Genomic DNA, 21,439 nt, shown 5'->3' with positions numbered 1-21,439 from the left:
ATAAAATCTAACTATTTTGAAAGTTCTGGTTAAGCTTTGAAAACTTCTGACATTAGCTCTTTGATTTTATTAACAAACTTCTAAGGCTTCCTGATTGACGAAACTGCCACTCGCCAACTGACATCAATCGGCTATTTAGGATACACTATCTTATAAAGTGGTGAAAAGTCACCAAAGGCCACAGGGTACCTATTTGCCTTGTGTTAGGTTGTTCAGACTTTCAAACCAGTTGTAGTAAAAAAAATTCCACCAAATTGCCCCAAATGCCTGCTTGTGCATGACATTTCCAACTTCTGCCAAAACAATGAGCCACACAATTCTTTATCAATTTTCCCTTATAACTAATTTCCAAACTGAAAAGCAGCCATGAACTTAATTTCTTATTCTCAGAGTCAGAAATTGGATTAATTGAATCCATGTTCCTCGAGCATCCATGATCCCTTTGTTTTGTTGTTTTGTTCATAAATTCATTAGGCGGACTTTTTCCCCAATTGGATTTTAGTTTGTGGGATGATGACACTCAGGAGCGAGGAATTGTTGCCTGGGGCACAATTTGAAGTTTTTAATTGATGGAAAATAATTGCATCATGAAAGCAAACAGTTCATTATGCTACAGTTAACGGCAACAAAAATCTTTGAATAAGAAGTGTAAATTGATTTGAAAACTATCAATTTATCAAGAACAAAAAATTTGTAAAGACTATAGTCTTTATCAATTCTTTTTTATATTGTTTATATCTTTTCGCTTCCATTGCAGTTGATTTATTTCGATTTTGTGTAAAGTAGGAAATAAAATGAAAATCTTGCAAAATCCTTTTGGCTTATTCATAAGTTTGACGTAGCGGCATTTTAAAACAGGCATGTTCGCCTCTTGCTGACCGTTTTTTTCTTTGCACAGTTATGTTGACTGTCAATATTATAGAAGCCTTTAGATTTCCTTCCTTAAGCAGGATAGGCTGTTGGTATTTCAAAATTCCAGTCAGCAGGGTAAATTTACTTCTTCTGTTCAAACAGATTTGTCAAGTATCGTGTCACCTAGCTGTCCTGCAGGGAAGGTCTGATTCTATTATAGCAATGCGGGAAACTGTCAGGCTTTATTTGTTCCGAATGCTTTGGGGTCATTTGCAAGTGCTGAGCCAACTTTATGGAAGTTAATATTACACCTGTGAGAATTTTTGTTGACCTGTCCCCCCTCCCCCCCCCCCCCACACACACCAGCGGTTCCTGTTGTAGTGGGAACAAATCACAACCCATGCAGTTAGGATATAAAGTATGATCTTTGTTGATTGGAAAGGAGAATAAAGTACATGTAATACTCACCCATAATCATCATATAAATCGTAGTCATACAACTGTGGCATCGTGAAATATTCCTCTAATTACAATCAATGAAATTATATAATCCTTTGTTTGGAGATGTTACATCCTAGACGCCTGTTGCAACAGATACATGTATCTCACATGAAATCCATCCCTGTCATTCTTACAAGGATGAACAGTTTTCTTGTCTTTGCTGGAACTGAATTAATATCACCACGCTCTTGGAAACAAATACTAGCTGTTTTTGTCAAACAGAGTCATGAGTTTCAATGACAGGTCTTTTTCCATTGATTCAAGTCTTGTGTTATTGGTTTAGTGAAACGGATTTTGAATTATAGTTTTTCAATGGATTATTTCATCGGATTCTTTGCGAAATATTTTGCGAGATTTCCTGCAGATTTCGTGTAGCGTTTTGAATTTCTTATGATTTCTGTAGAATCCGATGCTTGAAGTAAAGAAGACCTCCAAGAACAAGAAATGAATTGTTCGACTGAATCGTGATCAATACATGTACTATTGCTATATTGTTCTGGTATGGTATTTTCATTTATTTCTTGTCAGTGGATTAAATAGTTGTAGTTCTCTTCTTATCGATGCAGTTTGTAATTATATTTTTCTTCTTCTCAATGTATTTGGTGATAATAATTTTCTACATATCATTGCATTATGTAATTACAAGAATTAAGATGGACTATTCTTAATGTTTTTGGAGACTTGGTAATTATTGTAGCTCCTATCTTATTTGATAAGTATCATAGTTCTCTTCTCATCCAATTCACAGTCCACTTTCCCACAAATTGCAATTGTTTCAATGTTTCCAGCTGTCGGATGTCCATTTACACATCTACATTAACATCTAGCCTATAGTGTGTGGCAGAGAATTAATGTGTCAGTAATTGTCACTTGTCATATATATCACGACAATAACAGTCCTTCCTACGATTAAGTGACTGCTTTGATGAAAAACTCACACAAATGGCCCCATTTGTCTGAAAGGGGCTTGATTGATATTCAGTCTGTCCTTCAATCTTAGTCTTGTTATCCACCTCCGATTCCAGATCAAGTAAAAAGACGTGTAATGGGGTAAGATGACAGAAGTATCTATTTGCTCTTTACAATGTCTTTCGATGAGCAGGATAATGGATGTGGATCTGGCGATATCCCTATCACTCTTTGTGCGTGATTTGCTTTTCTGCTTTGATGTTATCTGCTGTTGTTACCTGAAAATAGACAATGTGTAAGAATTGGTCAGATGGTGTCGTCATCATCATCCTGCTTGAATGTCTTTTGTCATGGTTGCTATGGTTATGCAACCATAACTGCTTGGATTTGGTGTAAAATATGGAAGCAATCAAAACGCAGTCATCGGCACATTTAGATGTTTTGTTTGAAATGTTTGAGAATAGATATTGATACCTCACTGTGGGTATTGGTTGTTTCCTTGTGGTGTTTGATGAGACAACCAATGCGACCAGTTTGGAATCGATTCCTTTAACTTGCATTTCAGAATTAACATGAGGACCGGATCAAGCTGATATTTATAGTTCGACATCTCCAACCAGAATACTGATTTATTTCACCATGTCTTCTGAACCAACTGAAGAATTAGCTATGTTAAAATCCTTTGTGATATACACTACTGGGATGCCGGAGTTTGGGTTATTCTTCCTGTGCACAGAGCGATGGAAATCCGTCCTCCTCAGAGGAAATAAACATCAAAGTTATCATTCAGTTTGTAGAATCTACCAAGGGTTTCATTTTATTAGCAAACTGTTGGAGCCTTCCGGTTGCACCACCTTCCATATTTGATCTAAGGTCTGGAGATTTCTTTTCGGGGTTTCAATTGATATACATGTAATTGAAATGTTGACACCTAAAAGGGGCTGCGTTTTTCACCTGGTATTTCACAATTTAAAACCAGCTTTTCTCTCATGCCAGGCTATTAAACAAAAACACACCTGGGTAGATCTGTTGAAACTACTGGTATCCATCCTCACAATTAATACAGTCACAATTATGAAGGAAAACAAAGTCCGTCAAAAATGGATTCAAATTGGTCTGTCAGACTTCAAAGGAAAAAGTGGGGTATTTTTCTCATTCAAGCACGCATGCAATTATCGACAACAATAGAAAGTGGCTGGAAAAATTGCCTCAAAGCCTGCAGGGGAGCAGTTTGAACAATTTCACCAAAATCACACCCAAACAAGGATTTCGGTGACAGGAAACTTCAAAGGTTTTCAAAAATTGCAACAAAGTTTGACATTCTTGTGGTCTCATGCCTCCTTGAATGTTAGGGTGAAGGAGAATTCCATTTAGTGAAGTGGCAGCCAGCATTGATGCCTGGATGATACTGAAAGTATTGAGATCAAATCAACATCAATATCAAGTAGATCACTGGTGAGGAACTGTGGAACAAATCACGTTCTTCCTGATATGTGTCCAGCACCAAAAAATCTGTATACCGGTAGTATAAAATCACAACATCAGACAATCTTCTGGTCACACACCTCCTTCTTTATCAAGTTTATGGCTGAAGGAGAAGTCCATTAATGAAGTAAACGATACTGAGTAATTGAGTTATAATCAGCATTGATTCCATATCATGTGAGTCTTTCAGTTAATCCATCTACTGTTCGTTTTGTAGGGCTGGTGAGAATGTATTTATATTGTCTCAAACCTCTAGGAATCCACACTGCACGAGCTCAAGAAAGGTTAGACACCCGAGGCGAGCCCATTTCATCATCCGACATCCGTCATTATACCATTAAGCCATATCCTGCTTTTAGTTTTATCACTATTTAGGGTATCTTTTTGTTAAAATCACCTGTTTCCTTAGGCCATGGCCATCAAAGTGACGTCACTGTATAAATTTGACCTTTTACATAAATGGCCCTTTCCTCTGGCATGACTTTCTCTAGCCGTAAATGGACCAGCTTTGTGTATCATCAGTCTTTTCATGAAGAGCAAAGCCAACAAATATGGAGGCTGTTGGTTTCATCAGCTTTATTTGAATTGGATCAGTCAGTAATGGAATGGTGACTTATATCCTTGAAAAGTTGGTCTAATGTTCTGTATTAAAGCAAGAGGATTTGACATGCAACTCCCGTGGCAAGGAGTGGCTTTAAATTTGGACTCTTTCAGGGAGTGGTGAATTTCTTTTTTTGTGCCAACCTGGATTCGTCAGAATAAAAAGAGATAAAATAGTAGTTTTTATTCAACATCTGAACAACAGAGAGAGCTGGAACAACAGAGCTGCAATAACATTTTAGGAGAAAAAAACAGAGGGATTTTAAAAAGTTGTCACAACCTGAGAAGCCTAAAAAAATCAAGTTTAATCACTTACCATGGGGAGTGGCATGTTCTACATCAGACATTCTGTGCTTTTATCGCTAATTGGGTGGGTAAGGAGAACAGCTTGCTTGTTGGAATCATGAGAAAAAAAGTGTTTTTGCATCCAAAAGTTAAACTATCGAATTCTAGGCAGAGATGATTATATTCTGGTTGATTGCAACAGAAAGTGTATGTCAAAGGAAATATTGTATGATGAGAGACAGTTAAAGGCTTAGAAGTTACAAGTCATTTTAGTTGAGCTGGACTTCCATGTTCCTGATGATGATGCTGTAACAGAATCGCATGGAATATCGGCGGAATATCAGGGAAAGAAGATAGATTCATTATCATTCTACAACACCAAAGCATTACAAAAGACAAGGCTCAGAAGATAAGAACAAAGGTTTCACCTCATATTTCATGAGGAAGCTGCAGAGTACATGATCAAAGATTCTATGCTAGACCATGGGGAAACATTGACATCGAGTGACAATGTTCACGGTCATAAAGTCGATGTACAACACATTCTTTGATGGTATGTCTCATGCAACTTGACAAAGCTGTGACAAAGCTGCTTTACAATGGGTTATTTGCGAGCGGGTATTACGTGCCAGGATCAGTGGACTGCAAGGACTTAATAGGCTGTCTGATTCCTTTAACTTATGTTATGTTTATGATCAACATGTGAATGTGCCTCTTGACTGTGGCATGACGGACATCGATCATTGTTAACAAACTTGGCAAGTAAGATAACCTGACACTGATAATGATCACAGTTATGAGATTCTGCCAAAAGAGAAAAAAATCGTTCTTGGATGAAATCCGTGAGAGTTCACAGTGGATAGGATATTGTGAACTAAAAAGCATTTGCGTGCCTCGGCATGCTATCTAGTCAGTATTATATTTTGGACCTGTCGGGGTAAGATGGAAATAGTCATAGTGCACAATTGCCTTACCTGTGATATGTTGTTCATCAGAATTCCTTGGAGCTAATAACTGAATTTTCAATCTAATGCTCATACATACAGTGGCTAATTGGTTACCTTTTGCTCACTGGCGACTGGTCTGCTAGGCTATCCTCGGATAATGGCTGAAATTAGTCTTATCTTTTTGGTATACATCTGCAGATCTGTTATAATATCAATCTGATTTGTCTTGTCTGTGGGAATTATACGCTTTCTGTATACTTCAATAGCCATCCAATGACTTGTTGATGTGTTCTTAAAGCCGTTCAGCAAATCTTAGGTAACTTAACGTGGGGATCTTGTTTGATATTACTTCAGTGAAAGCCTTTAAAATCTCCAGTGGCTCATGCTCTCCTGATTAAGTGAGATTAAGTGGTGAATAATTGAATAATCTTATTTCGTGTTGAAAAATAGTCAAGAAACATAATTTTTGAAACTGCAGTTGGGTAAAATGACAGAGCAGGTTTATTCCTAGAACCATTTAAATCTGGACATCAACATTCTGTGACTTTGCATTCCCCCTTTCCGGTAATCTGACTTCCCCTAAAAGAAGACACCTGAGTTGGAAACAATATTTCATTAGTAATGTGTCATTCCCCAGACAGGATGTCATTGGATCTGCAATACCTGCGTAGTACCATTGGTCAGGTTACATACTTTATCCTTATCTTGGAGACCGAAGTGCCATGTTTGGTGTCAGTAGTCACTGGTTTTGATATTGATGGCAGGTTGTTCCTATCACAGATTCTTGCCTCGGGCACCTGCGATGACCACGGCCGAAGAGTGCACGAAAGTCGCTTGTTTGCAATGCGCACTCTAACAATGTATATTACATGTGTAATGAAGCTGCCACCATACTGTTGTAAGGGTAAATAGGAGAAATGCAACATTACCAGTTGTTTGTTTGACTTCATATCATTTACAACAAAGTCGTTTTGGTTTATTATTGCGACTGTAATAACAGTCACTGAATGGTCAGTCCGTCTCATTGTTCATCTTTTGAAGAGCTTATTGATTGGCCTTGGCAATATTTGATGATCAACACTCAGCTTGGGACCCGGTCTCAGGAGAAATCACTGGAGCTGGGGCTGGCGTTCATATCACCCGACGAAAATGTTGCAGTGTACCGAATGGTATCATTTGTGAAAATAACTTGTCAGCAATTTCCAGGGGTCAATCCAACTGATCACTCATCATTTTAATGGCTTGTTGATTCTCCTGCTTGAGATGAATAATGTTGATTCTGCTGTCTGATAAGCCTGGGGATTTTAATTGCTTGGCTGGGTGGGGCCTGTCCTATTATGCTCTGCATAATATGGATTTACAATGTTATCGGTTTGATTTAGAGAATATGTAAAGTTTGCCTGAGAAACTGCATTGACAGCTCTGTGCTGGTTGAGACAAGGATGAAAATAGAGGGGACAGAGAATTCAGCCCCGACCCTTATTGCGAAGTCCGTATGTTAGTTCAGAAGGAGCATCTGGTCACAGGGTAGTCTAATGATCACCAAGACCAAAATTCCGCCAAAAAACTCTGTTGACAATTTACGCAAACCTAATATACCTCTAAAACTGTTTGAAACATTGTGAACAAAAACTATTAGAAGGAGAACCAAAGGAACTATCGAGTATTATTCTAAACATGTGTTATCATCTATCATACTATAGTTTATGGACTGGTGAAATTGAAATGTCACAAAAAGCAGTTCAACTGCCCCATGGGTGCAGTTTCTCATGATTATTAATGTATTCTATTTATCTTGATGCAAAGGGTTACTATCATAGCATGCCAATTGCCTTAATTGTTATCACAGAAAAAAGTTTTGGCTTTACTGGCTTCATCTTACAATCTAAGTAACAGTCCCATTGTGCTGATCATTGACAAAACTATTTTCACATTGATTTTTTCTCTTGCGATAACACTAACAGTGAGCCTTCATATAGTACTGTAATGAGGAGTTCCCGAGCAGTACTGCTTACAAGGAGTCCTGGGTTGGATTTTTCTGTTTCCTTCTTTACCAGTTTCACCACCACACACAAAAGGACAACTATCTCGCAATCAACGTAGAGGCAGGGAAATTGTTCATTTCCTGTCAACCCTCCAAGCTGTGGCTCACCTTTGAGAAAAAGCTAGCAAATGACAGGAAGCCTTGATTTCCCATGTCGCCCAATCACGCTGACGAGAAAAATGCAAAATTGGCTCCAGCTACAACAAACGGTGAGCAACAATACTGAGGAGTTTGTTGTTGAAGAAAAAGTTCAACCTTTCATCATGGAATTGCTGTTGGTGATCGTCCATGATAATTTGGTTTCTCCTCAGTCTTATTTCAAAGTACGCCCAATTTGTCTCAGTCTTGCTACATTTTATTCAACACCATTGAGATAAAAAGATAGCTCAAGCCTTGCTGTATCTTCATTTCCTCTCAACCAAGCAGTAATTAAAACCTAATTAGTTGTTGTCTTTTGGTAAGTCGCCTTCATTCAGATGGCATTAAAGAAAAATAGAGCTCATCGCCTGAAATTTTTTTTTTTTAAAGTTTCTCTGAAACTACTATTTTTTTCTACTGACTGATCGAAATTTGTAAGTCTTGAGCTGACACTACATTACCTTATAATTAAAGTTCAGTGCAAGAGCTGTCCTACGGCAAATAGTAGATTTTGTCAGATCAGAGTCACTGCAAATTAGCAAGCCTGGCAATTATATTTTAGAGATGTGACTGATGTAGCTAATCAAATGCACATAAGGCTATCCTTAGTAGAAATGGCAGGGTGGAGATGTGTTCCTAATGTAGCTTGTCAGCTGTTGTCAGCACTTATGAAGTACACCATCACTGACAACTGCCGCAACTGCAACATGATGGTAACCAACAGCTATGTTCCTTCGAAAGCTGTGAACTAACTAGAGTTGTACAAACACCTAAGTTCTTTACCTCTCTGGGTGTTGTTTCTCACAGAAAAAAATTCATCCTAGCCATGATGCCAATCCTCTCAGCTGCCACAGGAGTTAAAACCTAGTTACTTGTTTTCCTATTTACTTGACCATTATATTTAACCTAACTACACCCTGAATCCTTCCGCCCCTGCTCATGGACTTGCTTTCCTACAAAATGTATGCCACTTACCATCATATACCAGTTGTCTTCGTAGCAACAGGAGTCAATCGATGAGAAATACAAACCTAAATGCTTGCTTTGCTATTCACGTCACCAAAATGTCCCTTAATTTCACCAATAATTTCCTGTTTGAGACACCATGGTGTGGTACTACACTATATACACATGTTGATCACGGAGCAATTATTGGTCAACCAGAAACTGTCGATAAGAAATTAGTCATCTTGACAATGTTGGATACAATTCCCCTTCCTTGCAACTCGACTCCCCTCATACACAACATGTTATGAGAAATTGAAAGCTGGCATGTGGTTCCAAATTGTCTATTTCTCATCTTTGCCGATTAGTAATTTTAGTATTCGCAGATTAGGTCTGGTGGCTTTTGCTCAGATAACGTCATCACCAAAACAGTGGCGGATCAGCAGCGATAGAGAATCATACTGGGAGATTGAGTGGGATATCAATTCTGGGATAAGCGTAGATCAGACAATCAAAGTCTCAGAGAAACACACTGGTTATCAAAGGCGCTGCTAATAAGCAAAACTTTCATTTTTGCCCCCCCCCATGAGAATTGCCTTCATTACAACACGATTCAGCGCATTTTAGAATTGCTTGGTAAAAAATTAGATGCTTTTACGACTGGGTGTTGAGGAAGACAATATTTAAACTGCAAAGTTGACAATATTGATACCGATAGAAGATGAGAAATATCTCGTAACTTTTCCCAAATGCTGCTTATTTGTCACTGTTCCTTGCCTCAGATTTAAAAACCAAATGATTGCAGTGCAGGAAGTATCTTTGTAGCTTCTTCCTTGTCTTGAATATAACAGCAAGTGTTGAAAAATATCCTTCACCAGATCTGTGGCAGGGATAGAAACACAATTGTTCCTACACCCACGTCACTTTTTCTTGCCTTGTATTTGGGGAAGTGTTGATGTCATTGCCTTTTCATCTTCAGGAAGTGGAGCTCGAGCTATAAAAGCTAATATTTAAAATCCTTGGCAACAAAGTTATGAAGAAAGGAGTTCTGTGTTTATATAGAAACGCTCACTGATATTAAGAGGAGAGAAACAACCATTTATATTTGCATTGTGAGTTAACTTTCCTGCTAATTATTTTAGAACTAAACATCACAAAAGTATCACTGCCTTTGCTCTTACTTTAAGAACTGAAAAAGTATTACGTCGGAGCAACATGTAATGTTGATTTAGAAAAAATATTGTTTTACATTTTCTTTCGGATATTGTTCATCTTGGTCAGCATGGCAACTTCCTATTCTAGTATCAAAAAGGAACTTGGTCCTTGTAGGAAATGCAATGGCCACATGAGTGCGTCAAAACCAATGTGTGAACAAAAGTTCCTTTCAATGTGAAAGTTTTGATTGTTGGTAATGGCTTTGTAACCTTTTAAAACGTAACTTTCAAAGTGACGGAAATCACAGCAACAATAGACATGATGACAATCTGAAACTGCTGAAATGTATCCATCCGATGTACAATAGAACAGCGTTGTCAGGGAAGCTGGGGGACCCTTTCTTCTCATAAAAAAAAGTGCCTGAATATGTTTGAAAAAGTGCCAGGAAGATGCTTGGAATCATTGTCACAATAGCTGGAAGCTGCCTATAAAAAATAATAATGGCAAACCTATCATTAAGAAACAATAAATAGACATCAAACATGGGTTACGCTTTTTTCTCTGGGTTCATGTGGGAAATTATCGGTTGAAAGGAACCAGAAATATTGCTCTGTAAGAACCCTGTCTGAATCTGCTTCGGTAGATCTTTCAAACAGATCTGTGAGCTGTATGTAAAGTGGTTGTGATAAAAACATTTGTGCCTTTTGTATAGATGTGCGCCTGTGGGATAGGAGTTTGAAAGGTCAGAGAGTATGTTGGTTGTATTTCTTTCTCAGATAGGATAGGGACAGGAGTCTACACGTGCACTTGCATCGATATCACTAAGAATGAAGTTTCAAACTTGATCAGCTACAGAAGAAGACAACATTCATCACTCAAACAGAACTGAGAGAATGAAGAACCTAATGCTAACCAGCTGCATAAAAACATTTACAGTGGATGTTTGAGCTAGAAATAGAAACAAAAAATATCCTTGCCATCTGTTGTCACAGGCTATTATTACTGGTCACCAGGATTTTTGCTGGTCAAGGTAACAGTTATATCCAAATTGGCTTCTCTTCTTAATAATTTACATTACTGCTGCCTTTGCTGATCAAGGCCAGCTGTGCAAACCCTTTCTAAACGTGGATGACAAGAAATAAATGCCATTATTCTTTCTGACCATTCAGCAAACAAAAAGCGGCCTGATGGTGCGTAAAGAAAATTTGCCTGAAGCAGAAGTAAGGAGTTTGACATGCAGATTTTGCAAAGAACCACTTCGTGCATTTTTATTAGTTAAGCCTCATTAGATACTCGCCCTAAGAGGGCTCGATAAATGCCAGTCGAAAAAGGCAGTTTGAAAAAGTAGCTGCAGTACTGTGTCGAGTAAATAGATCAAGCAATGTCACATTCAGGTTACTGCGTGGGGGAATTGACAGGGTTGTATTGGTCATCATGCAGTGTCAAGGAAAAACTGGAGGGAGCATAGCCAGACCTCAAAGAGTTTCTGCAACTGGACTGAAGATAAAGCAGAAGCAATATTGGTCATCACACTCATTCTTAGCTCATTTGCATGGCACGTGACCAACCATCCTTTAAGAATAGTTCGAACTAAGTAACAATTAAATGGCAATCTGGTTTGTGCCCCGCCCTTCCCCTATTTCATTGGTCATCTAGGTACTGCGAAGTACAATAAATTGGGAAAATAGACAAACATGTCCTCTATCATGTCTATTGCCGATTATCTAATGGATATAGAAGGCCAGATATTTGTTTTACTCTTGCACCTGTTGTCTGTCAGCCAAATCATATTGAGAAAACAAGTACTTTCATATTTTATTCATCAGAGCTTTGTTGTTGGAAAGTGAAACAGAAGTACTAGGGAGTTGCCCTGGGAATGAATACTAATTTTGTATGATCATTCCGTCTGATGAAAGAAGATAGAACGGTACATCAGTGCAAGAATCTTGAGGGAATTCCTTCTGAAATTAAAAATGATGGTGCACCTGCACCTCGTGTGACGAAGTAGTTGGATTCTGCCAATGTGTCGATCAGTTTGGCCCGATGGGAGCTAGGTTAACTCTAACGTCTTGTTACATTTATTGAGTCGTGATGATGAAAACGGCATTCACATCAGTTCAGGCTTGTTTTTGGATTGACGGACAGATACTAGATCTCTAAGTTGTCTTATAACTGCAGGCGATTTTTGTTCTCTCATAAAGTTTGTGGAACAGCAGTCCTATAATTTTGATCCCACTGTCGGCATGAGACTGTTGGCACTGGGGGGCCTCTTTGTGGCTAACTTATGGGTCAAAATGCTCATCAGCATTAGCCATTTATCCGAGCTCAGACTTCATGGTAGACATGGGTGAAAGTGTAGGTGTTGGATGATAACTTAATTCCATCATTGCTGGTATCGGTCTATACCCCTGACTGATTGAAAAGGCAGAAAGTTCATATCAAAGAGGAGTGTGGAAAAAGCTGCCCAGAAGTGTTTTTGCATTTGGGAAGTTATCACAATGTATTGATGAAAAGAGGTCTGCAACAAAAATTGAAGTAGAAAGGGATGTTGGAAATTATTGAATAGGATTATACCTTTTAATTAGCAGAATTTTTGTGCTAACAATTTTTTCTTTTTCTGTCATTGTGAATATATTGGATGAGGCAAGCCTTTGGCTGTCATGTCTGATAAAAGAAGAGGCATGTAAAAGAATATTTTTAGAGGTGCGTTAAAAAAGTTCATTGATATGGTCAATTATAGAAGCACTGGTTTGCTGGGCTTGGGGCTCCTGGAGAAAAAAGACAGACAAACAAGTGTCCCAAGGGCTGATAGAAATGTTCACAATGGAAGATTCTAAAATCTAAATAGCCAGCTTTTGTATACCAAAGGGACCTCAATGGTTTCGCAAAGAGCAAGGGAGAGCCTTAATCTTTATTTGGCTTTCTAGCAATGCCTACCCTGGATTTAGTTGCTTTATACAACTTTTGATTCATTGGTTAAAAGTTTTAATTTGTCTTTTTTGGTCCAAGGCACTCGGCAGGGGCAGTGAGTGTCAGTTTTGGCTGCCATTTTGACCAAAGTGATGAGCGTTGGAGCATAGCAACTTTGAATAACCACTACCAGACTGAGGGAGCCACTTGCTGTGCTGTCGCTTTGCTATTTTCATGATAGGTTGCTGTAATCAATGAGGCATCAAATTATTACCTCTACCCTGTACCTTTTAATCCTGATTCTACTTAGCCATTTTTCGGCTGCAATTGCCACCGTGGGAAAACTGAACTTCGCCCAAACGGTTATTTGGTGATTACAAATTACCCACTGGTGTGGTGAGCATCTTTCAGTGATACTTTCACTTCCCATCAACCGCACTGGCAAGCAGTTTGATTTACTGAGCCGAGTTTTTCTCCCGTTATGATCGCAGCAGGAAAATGCAAGAGTGGAATCGGGTTTTCATAGAACAAATATCGCTAACCAGAATAGATTCAGAGCAGGTTCTGATAAAAAAAAGATTGAGTCTATAGCTCTGAAGACACTTCTGATTTCTTTGATCTATATTGCCGCACAATGGTGGCATTTTACTAAACAATCATCCAGCTATCATTAGCGCTACAACATGGAATTGAAAATGACAGAATGCTTATTATTTTCCTAAATCCCTAATAAAGAAAATCTCATTAACCATGTTAACTAATTTGTTTTCCAGTGCAATGAAGAAAAGCACAACGAGCACACCATATGGCCCAGTTCTAAACCTCAACGAAGCAAACTATATCTGGCCTGTCAAATCCTTCTGAATTATAGTTATCTTTAATAACGAGAAACATTTTTTTACCCAAGCTTGCGGCAATGATTTCAATATCAGTCAAGCCCTCTTTAGACTTTACAAGTAAGGCATTATTCAGTAAATCTGCCAAAGGGATTTCATTCAGCTCCTTCATTAACTGGGCTAAAGTCAATCATCATCTTGACACACATTTCGCATGATTTAATAGTCCTTGAAGATTTTTTTTAACTTTAAATGAATTAGAATCTTGAGAAACTGCTAACATCATTACACATTCCCATCAATTTCTCTTCGAATTCCATCAAGATCTCACTGATCAGATCCGAATGGTTTTCAACAAAATCTAATCTTGTTCGGCGTTTAAAGTGTCCGCCATTTTCACAAAACTCATTGAGGCTTTAAACTTGCTACGTGACGATTTTCAAATTATCATGTAGCAAGTCGTGTCTCAATGATAGCTTTTCAAACCAATTTACCTCTCTCACCCTCAGGCATACTGAGATTGGACTTTCCCTTTGAGGGGGGAAGGGGTTACCTAGCTATCAGTCCTTTGTGGTTGCTGAAATGAGGGAGGGACAAATGTAACTGAAAAGAGTGCCTTACCCCTTTAAATTCTTTTGACAAAAGAGTCTGGAGAATGAATGTGGTCCATTAGAGGTATATTAATTTGAATCGCAACCTATGTATCACCACCATAACTTCTCGCTTCATGATAATTTGAAAATTCACCCTCAGATGATATGAGAGAATGTTCTTGAAATCTTAATTGTCTGGTGAAGAAAATCCTTAGACAAATCCTTTGTCAGATGTTAACTGATGCGGCAACAAAATGAAGAATTGATATATTGATTTTCCACATAGTTATTCATGTGAAAATCATAGGTTTTCGCATTGAAGTGGAAACAGTCTATTGGAATTCATCAGCTTTTTTTGTAAAAAGCCATGTCTAAGGTTGTTGATAATATGTGTACAGGATTTTTGCATTATAGGAAAAAGTTAGTTTGTATTTTCGATATACCATGGCAGACGACCTTGCTCATGACCTTGGGCAAGTCTCTTCACATCGATTGCTTCATTCTTTGATAGAGACTTAAGAGATTCTTTGTACCCGGTAACCTTATGTTACCGGTTTTGTCTGGGAATGGGAAAAGATCCCACACACAGGCTAAATGAAATCTCCTAGCAAGACCTATAGCTGGTTTTTAATCAACTGTAGATTATCACAAGACTATGGAAAGTGAACATATCGATCACAAGACTATGGAAAGTGAACGTATCGATGTGTAATATGTGGTTTGTAATATTTTCAATTTGTATGACGAAAATTTGTTTCAGACCTGATATCAATTGATAATCAATGAGTTACGTATACAATGAATCCTCGAATGAAGTGATTGATTTATGTTTCCAGTCAGAAACCGGACGGATCAAGATTTTATCACAATTTGCTGGCGAGATTGAAACTGGTAAAACGATAATGTCACGCAGATGTATCATTGTCGTTGGCACTATCATAACATGTCATTCAGGCATATTAATTTGCCTATCAGTAGAAACAGCAATTCTTGCCAATGTTTACAATTTGATACGGTATTATTAATGACTTTCTGGAGATAATATTGGCAGTTATGTTCATATCCTTGGGATATGAGTTATGGTATAGTGCTATTGAATTTATTACTGTAAACCGCCACATTTTTGCGGGCGTTTTCTTTTAAAAGATTTTGCAGATTCTCAGATCTGCGAAATATCATTTCCGCCTTTGGCTTACATGTAAGTCCACATTAGAATTTCAAATGCTTCTGTGACTAAAAATTTGAAGATGTTCTTCAGCTTAGCAAAGTCGAGAGTGTCGATCACTATATGAGTGCAGTCTCAAAGGTGAGGTGGAGGTGGAGGCGGAGGCAGAAATTCTTCTCAACCTCTCTATTGGAGACATTGCCCACCACCACTTCTATTGTGTTAACACCTGTCAAAAAACAGGTCTGAATCATTATCAGCAGTCAATGCTCTGAATTTTAACATCTGTGACATCCTGCGTGATTCCTGCCCAATCCATTAATGAGAATGAGGCAAGTGTTGTTTGATAAACTTATCTACTATCAGCATTGATGAATGGCAAGTCTTTAGAACTACCCATCTTCAAGTTATGGCAGGTAAAAAATTCAAACATTCCAGGTGGTGCAGGAAGAACAAACTGATGATGTGCATTGTGCTGTAATGAAATAATGTTTTTTATAGTTTCTTGCCTATATTTTAAAATTGGACATTTACATGTTCACTAAAAGCTCATACCTGTGACAAGGTAATTAAAATATAAGCATGAAACTATCATAACTATATTTCAGTACAGCACAATGTTCATCATCAATTTGTTCTTCCTGCACCACCTGGAATATTCGAATTACAGACTGTTATAACTTTATGATGAGTATAGTTTGATTTTTATGCGGTTTTCCCACTTGTGTTTCTTATGTTATGCCCTATTACCGATATATACCCCAAGTTAAAATTTTAATAAAAGCGTTTCAGGTCACCTTTAAATCAGATTCTTGACCCTGTTAGTGAAATCCAGTTTGTTTCAAATTTTAAACAAGATTATGTCAGCAAAAGTAACCTGAGAGCCATCTGGCATGCTATATACTGCAGAATCCAAGTCGACAATTCAGTAACAGCTATATTGTCAAAATGCCTATAAAAAGTGTGGGTTGCTTACCTTTAAGGTAAAAGATGCTAATCTAAGTATCCGTTCTCGATATTTCCAACAAGACCAGCATATGACTCCAAATCCAAAAGTATAGACTCTGTGCCTTTGCCAGTGCGAAGTTTGAAACTGTGGGCACTTTGGTAGACTATCACACATGGTTCTCTGGATTGAACCATTCATGTCAGGGGTTGTAGTGTGTAATACCCGCATTGAGAGATTATCGGAATTGTGTTTCTCTAGTTCGTTCATTAATTACATATTTGTTATATGAAATATGGATTTTTGGTGATTTCAGCAAATTCAGTTGTGTGTCTGTTGTTTACTCAGAAAAAGAAGTCGATGATATTGTGAGACTTTGCTTAACTTAGGTAAACGTTGTTACAAAGTCATCAAAGAGTTGGTTAAAACTACCTTGACCTCGTTGTCGTGTCGATAATGATCACCATTTGGCCACAAATTATATTAGGAAGCTTTGTTATTATTGATTTTGAGCTAAATTTTCTGAATCTACAACTACCATGCACCCTTTTATGTTAAGGGGGGAGTATCTCAAGATAATGCAAGGCCATACACAGCCTATAAAGTTAGGGGTATGTTTATTAGCAAAAAATGAAGCTAACGACCAACCAAAATGAGAAACAGTCATGGAAACTGATTTATTTATAGACTAATTTATTTGGTAAAGCCCTCTGGCCTATTGTAAGATGTACTTAGAGCTACTGGTAGAAAACTTGTTGAGATATCGGTTACCACGATACGTATCTTTGTCAATCTTTGGTCTCAGTGATATCACTTTGCAAAAAAATTTCAGAACTTTTCAGGAAACATTGGAAAACACGGTTTATGTGGGTGGTAATATAAATGTCAGATAAGCCCGGAAGCTGATATAAATTGTACACAAAATTGACAAAGCATATCATAAAAAGCTTTCTCAAACTTGGACTCAGTTAAAAGTTTCTTCCATGTGCTGTATAGCCCCCAGCTCTTATCATCAGAACAGTTATACAACACTGCAAGCATACGTTTTCATTCAAAATAGAACGCCAACGAAAATCAAGAGGTTTGGCAATTTTTCTTTCTATACATGTTCATTTTTGGTTTGACTGATTAAAGAGTACTAAACTAATGTAACATGTGGCTAAAGAATAAAGGATATACATCAGGCTGGGTAATCCAAACATCTCGGGAGTGCTAAAATTTCATTTTAAAGGTTGGCAGGACTATTAAATGCAGATCTTACCTGACCTTTTAAGGAACAATGAATTCAAAAGACAAAACGGCCCTTCTCGGGGGGGGGGGATGCTAGGCCTATTTACTCACATTGACATTTAAAAGCAGTCATAAGATTCTGGAAGTTATACATGCAGGTAAGACGAAAGTGCCTTTTAGTCATACCAAAATTCTTCAAAAAGTGAATAAGTGAAAGATTTGGATCCGAGCATTTTTTTATTACTATGCCTTTAGCCAAACCTAGAGTGACTTTGCTTCAGAAAAAAGACTTCCTTTACATCCATTCCACGCGTTTTTAATGCTAGAGAAAAACATATGTCTGCCTTTTACAAAGGAAATGTCAGAAACAGGCAGGATTATCAGCACAAGATTACAGTAATTCTTTCCAGCGTGGGTTACGAGTTTTCATAATTTAGCCAGTTCGATGATAATAAGATTTAAAACATTGCCAGGTTTGATGTGCATTTCCTCTCTCTTTGCTGAACACAACAACATTTAGTGACATTTCCACCATATTGGTGCATATCCCCATTCACCTTTGATACAAACTCCAACTGTTTATGCACAATCTTTATCTTTGAAAATAACCTTTAGTATCACGTACATCCGTTGATATTTCTGTCACCTTTGGTATATATCTCCACTATTTTTGGTTCACGTTGCCACTACCTTCGGTGTAAATTTTCACACAAAATTAGTTGAAATTCGTAGGTTTCCACCCTCTTCTAAACCGTTTGTGTACTTTTTAACCGCTGGTGTACATTTCACCACCTGTGATGTACGATATAGATATACCCTTGTCACGGAATCCACTGGTGAAGTCGCCTTCCCACTTGTCTGAATCTCACTTCAAAGTCACGGGTCCAATACCTGTCGATCTTTGAAATAAAGGAATGTTTGAAAGCATGACACCAATAAGCACAAATCTGATTGTTGGGTATCGTCCATCAAATTTCATAAGACATACTCTAAACCTAAGTGGAAGGGTTTAACTGAAGGAGATAACACCATTTCTTAGTGACAAAGTTTTGTATTGAAAAACCAGGCACTGGATTGTGAGATTTCTGATTATTAAAAACATTGCTATAAGCATTTTTCCATCAGTGAGTTTTGTAGGAATGGCAATGTCATGATCATGCCAGCTCTAAAGCTGCTAGTTTGCGCTATACTGTAATCTTTTTCGGATGACATCTCACACAATCGTGGAAACATGTCCCTGAGGGTGGGTATCATACTCTACTTTGGACTTAAAATCTCTTTGAACAAACGTGTCATCTCTCCTTTCAAAGTCGGTATAAATTTTAACTCGCTACAATCATATTTTTTTCAATGAAAAGGAATATCAATGTGGGTTGAGAGGCTTAAAGTATGATAAACCTCATGGATTAGTAGATTCTGGTATATTCTTTGTTGTAAAATCTCCAGTTTCAATGTAGCTGTGATTAAGTAAGGTCAACTTTCTGAAGAGAAGAGCACTTTGGGTCCAGGGATGTCAGGCATTCCTGATAAGGTTTTGATGACGTTCGTTCTTTTCTTGTCAAGTTGCGTGACTTTCTCTTATGTTTTTTTGTTGGTATGTTAACCTTTCAAAGAGCCTGGTTTCTGCCAACCTATGATCTCAAAGAGAGTTCCCTTCTCCCTAGCAAGTTTAAAACCCCCCACTTCAGGGAACCTTATTAGTGAGACTCTCTCTTACTTGTGGCATAACCAGAAAGTGAACGCTATAGACCACAGAGGAAGTAGGTTCAGGGATTGATGAGCAGATCCTTTGCAAGACTAGCAATGTTACTTTTAAACAGTATAGCAGCATCGCCACAGCTTAGTAGTAAAGGACTTCCAATAAATACAGCCTATTCATTGTGATAGCATGACAAGCAATGTTTCTCTGGAGAGTACAGCATCTTCTTTTCAGATAAGGAGAATACATGCATCAAAGACAGCCTCTTCATTGCATTGTGATGGTCCGTTAGGGCATAGTCCATGACAAACATTCTTACTTCTGGAGAATGTACCATCTTCTTTTCAGATAAGGACAATACATTTTATCCATTGAATACAGCCTCTTCATTGCATTGTGATCATTGGAGTATTTTGCATGACAAACATTGTTACTTCTGGACTTTGTCGCATTTTCTTTTCAGATAAGTTTACAATGTTCATTGCATAAGATTAAAAATGCGATTTTTGTGTTTACAACCTGATCATTTTTACGCTTACAGATTGGGATGGGACCTCAGTTGACTACAACCTCTATGATGCTGTCTTGCTCAACTGCTCAAGAATCGGCCATGGCTATGCTGTGGTGAAACACCCCAAGATACTCAAGATGCTGAAGGAGAAGGACATCCCTATTGAAGTGAATCCTATTTCCAATCAGGTACAGGAAATGTAATTTGACTAGATGAAAATCAATAATTTTGGAGTACGGTCCTCTGTTAATGACAAAGTCACAAATTAAGATTCCACCTTGCCTCGATCACCCGAGTCGTTATCACAGTGAATGAATGAGACTTAAATGGGGGTTCTTGCATACTTGCATTGTTACGTGGGCTTACAAGAACATAAAGATTTTGAAAGAAAAACCAAGTATAGATTTAATCCATACTTGAAAAACCCATAGTACCGTACTTGTGAGTGATGTTGTGATCCTGAGGCAAGAGATGGAGATTAGTTCCTAAGAAGATTTGCATGAGCTGTCTCATTCGGTCATCGACGGATGTACCGCACTTATAAATTTGATGACGGTAATGATGGGTTGGAGGTGAGTTGTAGCATGTGAAAGGCTTGGGGAGAGTAGTTTAGTGGACATCGCTTGGCTGCGACTAATTCATTGACTACGTAGCTGTCCTGATAAGCACTTTCTTGTCTGCATGGGTTGTGGGTCTTTAGTCGATTGCAAAATGACACTCTTCAAAGATTTTCAGCTGGAATCACACTCAAAACTTCTGGGAGAGCATCCATACTTGCCTTTACCAAGAAATAAACAAATTAATTGGCAATTAATTCATAGCTGTCTCTGGCAGGATTCATTAATGTTATATAATGCATTGGCAGTATAATGGCCATTTTGTGTGACACAAATCTCAATAGGCGGATTTGATATGAATTTTTCTGACATGTAATTCACAAGAATATCCATATTGGGATGGAAAATATTGGAAGTATGCTTGGCTTTGATTGATTTGAAACCGGCTTAATACTTATCACGTGTAAGTGAAAATGTGCAGGTTTAATAGAATTTCATCCGGGTTATTTCTTTAAAAGACGCAATGCATATAAGTTGGATTGGCTTGCAAAAAGAATTATCAGATGAACCTATTTTGGTTGGATGGCTCTAAATATATCGTAGTCACATTTGAAGCCTATCAGCAAGGATATTTCATCCAATTCAGTATAACTTTCCTTAGCCACAAATGGTTCATCAAATGTCCACCTCAAGAGCCATTCTGTCATCTTTGTTGAAAGTTGGGTTGAAATTATGGGAAAGAGCTTGCACTCTAATAATTGGTGATGGAGATTTATATCGTCATACATCAGGTTTTGATGTCAGACATCTATGATTTTCTCTGCATAAGATGACTGGTTGCCTTTATGACCTTTCATCTGATAAAATTGTGTATGATAAATGTATAATGTTCTTGGCTTCCGGTTACATATGTCACATCTTATGTTGATTACCAGAACTCATGAAGAGAAACCTTATAGTCATAAGCCATCTTAAGGAAACCGGATTTATGTCCAGGAAGCTTATCATATTGCTAAACCTGATGATATACACACTCTTAAAGCGGTATGCAGTTCATTGTCATTGTATTTACTCGTGGCTCAGGAAAATAGAAATACACAATACTGTAGTGCAGTGATGTGCAAGCAATTT

General features: G+C 37.9%; 2 protein-coding genes across 6 annotated transcripts in view; one reads left to right on the top strand and one right to left on the bottom strand.

The window, feature by feature from the left end:
• Nucleotides 1-16,470, bottom strand: part of LOC135492070 (FMRFamide receptor-like) — a 41,745-nt gene extending 25,275 nt beyond the window's left edge. For 2 of the 4 annotated variants that reach the window (XM_064778213.1, XM_064778216.1), the window contains exons 1-2: nt 16,342-16,470; nt 1,321-2,540 (exon numbers count right to left, since the gene is read on the bottom strand). In XM_064778213.1, the coding sequence (XP_064634283.1) occupies nt 1,321-1,361 (41 nt within the window). In that variant the 5' untranslated portion in view covers nt 1,362-2,540; nt 16,342-16,470. The remainder of the gene's footprint in view (nt 1-1,320; nt 2,541-16,341) is intronic. The other 2 variants (XM_064778215.1, XM_064778217.1) reach the window with 2 other exon arrangements.
• Nucleotides 1-21,439, top strand: part of LOC135492069 (adenosine deaminase 2-like) — a 60,076-nt gene that overhangs the window by 29,519 nt on the left and 9,118 nt on the right. For both annotated transcript variants that reach the window (XM_064778212.1, XM_064778211.1), the window contains exon 7: nt 19,782-19,939. In XM_064778212.1, the coding sequence (XP_064634282.1) occupies nt 19,782-19,939 (158 nt within the window). The remainder of the gene's footprint in view (nt 1-19,781; nt 19,940-21,439) is intronic.

This window comes from Lineus longissimus, chromosome 8 (assembly GCF_910592395.1).
Source record: "Lineus longissimus chromosome 8, tnLinLong1.2, whole genome shotgun sequence".
NCBI classification, from domain to species: Eukaryota; Metazoa; Nemertea; class Pilidiophora; order Heteronemertea; family Lineidae; genus Lineus; species Lineus longissimus.
The sequence above is the reverse complement of the archived record's forward strand: the minus strand, read 5'-3'. Positions and strand labels throughout refer to the sequence as shown.